The sequence below is a fragment of the Euphorbia lathyris genome, chromosome 10 (genome assembly GCF_963576675.1).
Source record: "Euphorbia lathyris chromosome 10, ddEupLath1.1, whole genome shotgun sequence".
Classification (NCBI taxonomy): Eukaryota; Viridiplantae; Streptophyta; class Magnoliopsida; order Malpighiales; family Euphorbiaceae; genus Euphorbia; species Euphorbia lathyris.
Genome location: NC_088919.1, coordinates 24,086,737 through 24,095,339, shown reverse-complemented (window position 1 = coordinate 24,095,339; position 8,603 = coordinate 24,086,737). Strand labels below are relative to the sequence as shown.

The following is an 8,603-nucleotide window of genomic DNA, read 5'->3' as shown; positions in this document are numbered from 1 at the left end:
TGTTCCGTATCCGAAACTATTTTTTTTTTGTTTAAGAAAAAAAACGCTGCTGTATTTTTTTTAATTTAAATTATTAAAATAATTTCATAACTAAACACACCAAAAATACAGACAGAAATAAAATTGAAAACTTCCTAAAACAATTTCTACACGAGGAATTAATAGGAAATTTCAAAAACTTGATTTGGGAAAAATAATAAAACCAAATCATATTAATTTTTTTAATCAATCAAAACGGACTAAACCATGACTCTAATACCACTGTTAGGGATTAAAGCCAGTTAATCAACTGTAGCGCAATGAAATTGCGGTTTAAAATTTATTACTAATCCCTTTGAGTTTGATCTTTGTCCATTAACCATTGATTGAATAAAACCTTTTGGATCCGTTTAGGGATAAAAACTTACCCGGACTGTCTCTTCTAGAGACGGCTAAAGAATCCACAAAGTAGTAAGATCTCTGTAGTCAGGTGCACGAACAACTATCGAGCTAGAATCGGTGCTAGCCGAAGAACGGACGAAGAACTGGAGAGATAATGTAATTAGCCAAATTTCTTCCTCCACTTTTCAAGTGGTGGTTGCCGAAAATCTAATTGGTTGCTTATGCAAACATAGGTTGGCCGAATATCATTATTAGTGTATTAGGGTCTTAGTGTTTTAATTTATATATATTGTGTATTCCTAAACCTAATTAGTTTAGGGTTAATTAGTTAATTATAAAACTAATCCAATCCTAATCTAATTACATAAATAAATACCAATAATATTTATTTTTATGCAATTAGTTGTAATTAGATTAAATTCAATTATCCCAATTAAACAAACAACGCTAATTAATAAATTAACGTATTAGTTTAATTAATTATTCACCGAATGCAATATTATTAATTTACAAATTAATTAATTACATTGATACAAAGTATCAATTAATCAATTAATTAACCACTAATTAATTACCTTGACATTTTATTGTCAATCAATTAATAAATTCTATCTCTCCAATGTACCGTTCTATAAGTTCTAACTCAGATGTTCGATCCTATGGGTCTGTTCTTAGCTAGCAGTGGGCTTATGGCTCACAGACAGTAAGTGGGTTCTAGCAAACCATTACTGCCCCTAACTAAGACAGAGTTTCAGCAGTCTAAAGATGTAGAGACCCTGTAGTTATCTCTTAACGTCTTTTACCATTTGATATCAATATTATAAACTAGAGGCATGGCGGTTGTCATCCTCTCTGTTGTTTATGATATTTCTTGATCTTAAGTAGATTAATGAATCAGATAAGTGAACTACTTACCTCGGTGTGGCCACACACTTATCAATCTCACTTATCAAGTGGCCTGTCATATCATCTCATTGTTACATGAGTGAAAATTCCATCACTTCACTACCAATACCAACGTGTTCACATGTTCACTCAATCATACCCGTATTTGGCATCCTGTTACAGACCTGTTAGGCGTATGTCAAAGTGAACCGGATCCCACATTGATATTATAATGAAATCTGGTCTGAAGACAGTTAGAGACCTACTTAAAAAAACTAATGACACAACCACCATGTAGTTTTCTCGGGCGGATCGATCTAGTCACATGTATAGAACATGTACCCATATTCACAACTGACTTATCAAGTGCTATGGCTAGTATCAATTACTACCATACAGTCGCCGAATATACAAGTCTGTAGTCCTAATCATTCCCATGATATAATAGACTTGGGATATGGTTTTACGATTATCAATCAATGGATTCTCTATTCATATTATAGCACAAGATATAAATGAATCAGATTAATGCCTTTATTAATGTAACACAAATAGCGTATCTATCCAAGAATAATCAAAAGCATAATACAATATACATGAACCAATGCCTAAGAACTAGGGCACACCAACATCTTCTCCAAATCCTTGTACTGGGTTCTCTGCCTCTAACTCCCGGTGCTCGAGTGGAAACTAATGTCTGAACTCAGCTGCAGCTCTCAAAAGGCTCCCGCGCTCTGTCCTTAGTGCGCTCAACTAAATCCCCAGCTCCCGAATCCGTGCATCTCTAGCCTCAATCTCCTGAAAGCGTTGTTGATCCCGCGCTTTGTTCACCTTCCACGAGGCATATCTAGCCTTGAAGTGATCAAAAGCAGTGGTGCCGGATCTCGCCTCTGTGATCAGCCTCTCAGCAGTCTCTCTAGCTGCAAAGTAAGCCACCCATATATCCTCAAAATACGCCCTAAATTCTATGATAATCTTCTTCCCCGCGTCATCATCTATGATATCTAGGATAACTTGGAAGTCCCTCTCCATATTCCCTATCTCATTTATATCCCAAGTATCCGGAGAAGACTTGACTAAGTTGGTAATGGTGTTCTGGGCTTTCATTACTGGGTCGGAGCTAGAAAGAGAAATAGAAAGCACATCCTTGGAGAAGGAGAAATCCAGGCCCTCAAATGGATTGTCAAGATACAAATCCAGTGGCTTTAGGCGAGAGTTGGGAAGGACGGATTCCTGCATCAATTTCAAGCTAAAACAAAGCTAGAATCAAAGTTTGAAAGCTTCCATTTTGCACATACACTAAAAGCAAAATAGGGGCAGCAGAAAGTTAAAGGTTTAAAAGTAATGCAATCATCTTGAAAATGCATGGAAAGAGCGAAAATCAAGCACACTTTTCATAGCACGTGTCCTGGGAACAAGTTCAAGTCATTTGCAAGTGTTAAAGTCAAAAGAAGAGCATTGAAACGACAAAAATAACATCCAGGCAGCAGCTATACCATGCGGAAAATGAGCAGAAAACAAGTCTAAAGCCATGCCAAGAAGCTAAACGAAGGCACATTGACGACACTAATTGGACTAGCAACAAGTTGGGACATTTACAACGTCAAAAAGCCAAGTTTAAAAGCTGTCAAACATCAAGTTCTATCAAGGTATGTGATACAGAAAGTTTATGCATTATTAGCTTTGTTGTTTTATTGTGTGCAGGTTTGGTCGTGTGTTAAGCAATATAAATCAAACAAAGAAGGCTGAATTATTGGGTGATCAAGTGCGTGTGCTACCATGTGCTTAAAAGCTGCAGATTTCACATACAAACTAGTCCTAAAATTCAAAAATGCAAGACAAGAGGATTGATGCCTAGAAAAAGCAAGGTTCGGATCAAATCTTGATCAAATGGGGTTCGAGTTTCTACCAAATCAAGGTCTCAGTTTTTGGGTCAAGCAAAATAGAATTTTAAATAGCAAGCAATGTCAAACTAAAGCCTAAAACATCATGGATCTAACGAAATTTCGGCAGTATTCCGACGTAAATTGGATTAAGCCTAAAATGCACGAGTGCTAATTCACAAACAAATCACCATTTTGCATCACTTGCAATCATTTGCAAGCCTCAAACATCAAAGTTAACTGCATAAATTAACTTCTCGGGTGCCTCATTCGGCCAAGCCCAAGAAGGATCCCAAAAGAGAAGGAAATATACCTGAGAATGAAAGCCTGAGACGATAATCTCCAATGAAGAGGATGCAGGAAGTAGCTCACGTGCAGGAGGATCTCGCGCAACATCCAGTGCACTCACTGAGGCATCGACATCGGACCTCTCAAAGGAGAAGGTCGGGAGACTCATTGAAGCAATAGGAAGATGACACGGTGCAGGTGTAGGAGCATGGCGGAGCACAACCTCAATCTCATCATCAGCATGAGGATCCTCTCCAACGAACGTATCCTCACAAGGATCAGTCTCCTCCTTACTAACTGATAGGGACGTTTTGTCCCCATCCTTTAGCGTGATTTATGGTTTAATTTTGAGCTAATAATTAAGTTTAATTACAAAAATAAGTGTGTTTTCAAATAAATAATAAAATAAAATAAAACTTATGTTTTTAATGAATTTCCTTTACTTTTGATTAATTTCTGAAAAATAAAACATCAAGCTAATTCGGTTCTCGTAAGTCGTATTTTGTAGGTACGGGTTGAGAATGAACAATTGATAAATCCAGCAAGTACACGGGGCGTAAACCATCCCACGTGGGGCGTAGAGCAATTCCCACTAAGTCACGACAGTCAACCTACGCGTTCCCACACAGTCAACACCAACCACACGGGGCGTAGAGCAGAGCACGTAGGGCGTGCAAGGTGTGAAATAGTGACAATTGTTCCACGAGCTCAACCACGCGGGGCGTCCCCAGATACACGCAGGGCGTACAAGAGAAATGCTTCAATCCGGAGTTCTAGAGACTCACCCACGCGGGGCGTACCCTGGTCTACGCGGAGCGTGGATGAGTCAACTCCTCTGAAATTAGTCCACGCGTAAGAGAAAGCTTCAACGGGATGGGCAATTGACAGACACGTAGGGCATCCTTCTATCCACGCGGGATGTGCCATGTGAAACCTGCATTGCAAATGTGAATTCTTACTTGTAACTTGTGTATTTATGATTTTACCCCCGAACTTGATGTGTATAAATAAGAGTGATTAGCACTCATTTCATCATTCAGATTTTATGTAACTAAACTCTACCACCTTGAGAGCTTGTTCACTTATTCCGTCACTCTGTCGAAGTTCCGTTCCATCCTCTTCGACCAAGCTCGAGAGTTCCACCTCCAAGACCTAAGAGACGGCCTTGAGTCCGGTTAGGTAGTTCCAAGGGCCGATTCTTCCCTTTCTACTTGCTAATTAGCTTATACTCTTCCTATGTACTAGGCTTGGTTGTATACCACATTTACGCGTTCCATATTTATAATATATGATTTTCAATTTTCGTTTCTCTATACGTGTTGATATTTACTACTTGTTTTGATATTCGTAATTGGGACACGATTACCGATGCCCTTTTGGGTTATCTTTAGGGAACCATATAGGTGCTGCCCTACCAGAAGTGACGCATCGAAAACCGTAGGAATTGACAAGCCACGAAACTTACGGGCCCTAGTTTCTGATCCCTAACATTAGACACACCTTTAGGAGGAATCACGTAGTCTAAGCACTTCACGGGTTGGTCGGTCTACACGTAGTCGTCTTTGTAAGAGTAAATTATCAATCGTATATATTCGGAGCCATTGTTTATTATATTTATAACTTATCGCCACCCGTATCACTTCTTTAGAGTTTTGGTTGTATAAATCTGTCTCACCATAGTTTAGGAGTAGTTTGTAGTCGTCACCCAAACCAACCTAAAAGTATTCACTGCTTAGATAACGAATAGAACCGAGTAGTTTAATACTTGTGGTTATAAATCCCGCGGATTCGTAACCGGATTATTACTTGATACGATGGGATACACTTGCCCCTACGTAGTAGCATCTAGTAGAGTTTAAAAGCACACACACGTAACATCTTACTTATATCCATATTCTCACCCATCCACTATACTACTAGGCGCCGCGCATCACTAACCTCAACTGCATTAACTTGCACTGCATCTCCAGAATCACCAGAAGCCTCATCCTCCGTCTCTATGAAGACAATTGGATCAGAGGGGAGATTATGATAACCAAATCCAATCCGGCGTAACCGAAAAGATCACTGGGTTCCACAGTTAAAAACAGGTGGTTTACCTCTCACCGGCTCAACAGCTTGCGGCTTCTTACTCACTGGCTCTAGGATGGAACTTCCACTTGAAGCTGCAAGAGCAAAGTCTTAGTTAGTTATTTATATATAAAAAAAAGAAAATAAGATTCGCTGTAAACAGAAGAAAAACACAAAGGTAGCAATTCACAGGTTCAAAAATAAGCCAACAAGCTTGAAATTGCACGGGAAAATCAAAAGTACATGCATCCATGGTATTTCCCTAGCCTTAATTTCGATTTCTTGGCCTTAATTTAAACAATTAAGCCATTTTTACACCTGCTGTCTTCTAGCCTGCCAACATGTTCAAAGCAAAATTGACCCTTTCCTTAGCCTAAAACTTCCTTAATTTCACCTAAAAACCTCAAATTCCAATCCTCGAACATCAATTTCACCTCTCTTAAACCTAATTTATACCCATCATTCACCATTTACAAGCTTCATCACAACAAATCATACCAATTTCAATCCTAACCTTCACCAAATATGATTTTAAGCATGCCCTAAGTCTTAATTAGGCAAGAAACACGAAATCAAATCAAACTTCAGGCATACCCAAATTTGTAAAATCATATAAAATTGTGCAAAATCAAGGAAGGAGACGAAATTGGAAAGGAAGAGAACTTACCCGTGGAGGAGGAGGCCGACATTGTTCACGATGGCAGCAACAGAGGCGGCAATGGCAGAACGAATTCCGACGTGAGGAAAGTGGAAGGCGGCGATGCCGCAGAAGAGGAAGAAATCGAAGAAGAAGGCAGCAGAAACGGCAGCAATGGCAGAACGAATTCCGGGAAAGGAAGAGAACGTCGAGAGCGTAGGGGAAGAGGAGAGAAAGAAATCGAAAAAGAAAAAAGGGGGAAAAGGAAATTTGAGGTTTTTTCCAAATTTGGGTTTAGTTAAGATTGGGTTTAAATTGAATATTGGGGTTTAGTTCAAGCCTTTGTAATTTTCATTAGCTTCAAAAACCCCAATTTCAATTCTTTAACGGGCCGAATTAGTTTAGGGAAGTTGGGGTCAATTTTAGTTTCCTTTTAGACAAATTAGGATTTATTATTTTCACAAATATACCTTTAATTTCATAACATTTATTCAATCAAATTTTATAGGATGAGAGTTAGAATTAGGAGAAGCTAGGGGTGAATAAAAACTTTCTCTTATTACGTAATTCTATTTCATAAAAGAGAAGGGGGTAATTATTGGGGTAAATGTAATTTTTACATTTATTTATATTTTTACCATAGGTTACAATTATAACCTAAGTTTGCCAATTTTTACATTTATTCACGTTCAAACCATAGGTTATAATTATAACCTATAGTTTGTCATTTTTATTATTTTAGCGTAAAAATAAAGGAAATAAAAAGAAAAATAAAAGAAATACAAAAGAAAAAATCAAAAAGAAAGAGTCAAAAGAAGAGAAGAATGTGGGTTAGTGGGTGACAAAGTGGAAAATGCCACTAAACTAACTTCTATGTGTAGGAAAATCCGAAATAGGTCACTGGCCACTTTTGATTAAATTATTCGGGGAGCTAAGCGTTCAAGAACTTCAGAAGTGAGCTCGGATCCAAAAAAATAGACGTCCCCAGCTTTCTGGATCCATCTTCAGCAGCATCATAGGACAAACACAGAGAGAGCAGAAATTTTCCAAAGTCAGCTACAGAAACACAATGCAATTTCAAGTCAAACTACACAAGCCAAGTTGAGGCCTAAAAACAAGGAAGGACTACTCCATTTTGTTCAAAGTGGAATCATGGCATGAGTAGTGGGTAAGTGTGTGCTTAGTGGGTGTACTATAAATAACATTTCTTCATCTTCATTAAACCACCCAACCAATCAATACAAAAACAAAAATCAACAACAAATAATCAATGAAATACAACAAACACAACACATATCAATACAATTCTCAAATATGTTCAGTCTATTCATATCCTTCTATCCAAATTTGTTCCCAATTCGGTCCATATTCATCACTAAACACAATTCTCAAGCTTCCGAGCCAATTCCAATCATTGAATCCTTAATTCTTATCATCAATTTTAGCTACAAGCACTATAATCTCAAGCTTTTGGTCATCAATTTGAACATCAATTTACAGCAGCCCCCTTTGTCCGATTTTAGCCACTAAAATCGTCCCTCTCGGTCCCTGATTTGGTATAATTTGCTGTTTTCCGACCAAACACAAATCTGATTCGTTTTCCTACTCAAATTCACATCCAAAAGCTCAATTTCCTAGCCAAAATATCAATCTTATCACAACAATTCCAATTTCCAAATACTCAAGTCCAATTAATTAAGCCCACTAAACACGCATCTTACTCAAGTCAAGCATCGGTCTCGGGATAACGACCTCAGGCAGACACAACGTTTCAACGCGACGCTTCGACGCAACGACTCACCGCTTCGATTAATTTATTTCAATTGTTCATTTCAATCTCAATTACAATTATTATTATTGCTTTTGACATTGTGGATATTAAATTTGCAATTTTTCTTGGCTGTAATTATTCCTATTTGGTTTATTGTAACCCAAAACTCTTATAGTAAAGTAAATATAAAAGAAAAATTCCAAAACTCTGGTGTTTGCTTTATTATATTTATATTTTTAATTACTGAAAACTATTGGTCCAATTCTAGTTAAAGTTGTGCTGACGGCAACTAGGAACCCAGGGAAACATTTTCACAACCCTTGCTTTTCCCGTACAATTGTTTGATTATTAGTCATTTTTCCATTAGACACAAGTGCATCTATAAAAACCGTTTCCTTAAACGTAGGTTCAGAACCAAATTCTCTGACACACCCGTATTTTCCCACACAAGTCAAGGGTGTAAAGTGAATATTTTTGTTACTCAAAAATATCACCAACAGTTTGTTATGGATATTATATTTGTTTAATATTTATAATTATTAGGTTTGCTACGAGTTTTGGTAGCTTAAACTTACTTGTTCCCTAACACTGCAATTGATGGCATGGATGGTGATAAAAGATTAGAATCCAATGCAGAACATTCCTGGTTCAGCCGGCCACTGCACACACAACATATAATCCCACATAA

At 37.7% G+C, this 8,603-nt stretch overlaps 1 protein-coding gene across 4 annotated transcripts; it reads right to left on the bottom strand.

Annotated features, from left to right (window-relative positions):
- Nucleotides 1-1,778: 1,778 nt before the first annotated feature.
- Nucleotides 1,779-6,429, bottom strand: LOC136209843 (uncharacterized). Of its 4 annotated transcripts, none has more exons than XM_066001442.1 (4): nucleotides 6,175-6,429; nucleotides 5,376-5,602; nucleotides 3,463-4,371; nucleotides 1,779-2,499 (listed from the first exon to the last, which is right to left on the bottom strand). In XM_066001442.1, the coding sequence occupies exons 3-4, from the start codon at nucleotides 3,604-3,606 to the stop codon at nucleotides 2,020-2,022; spliced, it is 624 nt and encodes a 207-aa protein (XP_065857514.1). In that variant the 5' UTR covers nucleotides 3,607-4,371; nucleotides 5,376-5,602; nucleotides 6,175-6,429; the 3' UTR covers nucleotides 1,779-2,019. The 4 variants fall into 4 exon arrangements, 3 of the variants coding, with proteins under 3 accessions (XP_065857514.1, XP_065857515.1, XP_065857513.1); XM_066001443.1 differs by having other exon boundaries at nucleotides 3,463-5,434; nucleotides 5,537-5,602; XR_010677708.1 differs by having other exon boundaries at nucleotides 1,779-2,515; nucleotides 3,463-5,602.
- Nucleotides 6,430-8,603: the final 2,174 nt, after the last annotated feature.

Bases quoted from the DNA above. Each gene is read 5' to 3' on its own strand.
- LOC136209843 (XM_066001441.1), bottom strand. From the start codon at position 3,606: ATGAGTCTCCCGACCTTCTCCTTTGAGAGGTCCGATGTCGATGCCTCA. The intron at 2,500-3,462 runs GTATATTTCCTT...AAATTGATGCAG, and splicing joins TCTCAGGCTTTCATTCTCAG to GAATCCGTCCTTCCCAACTC.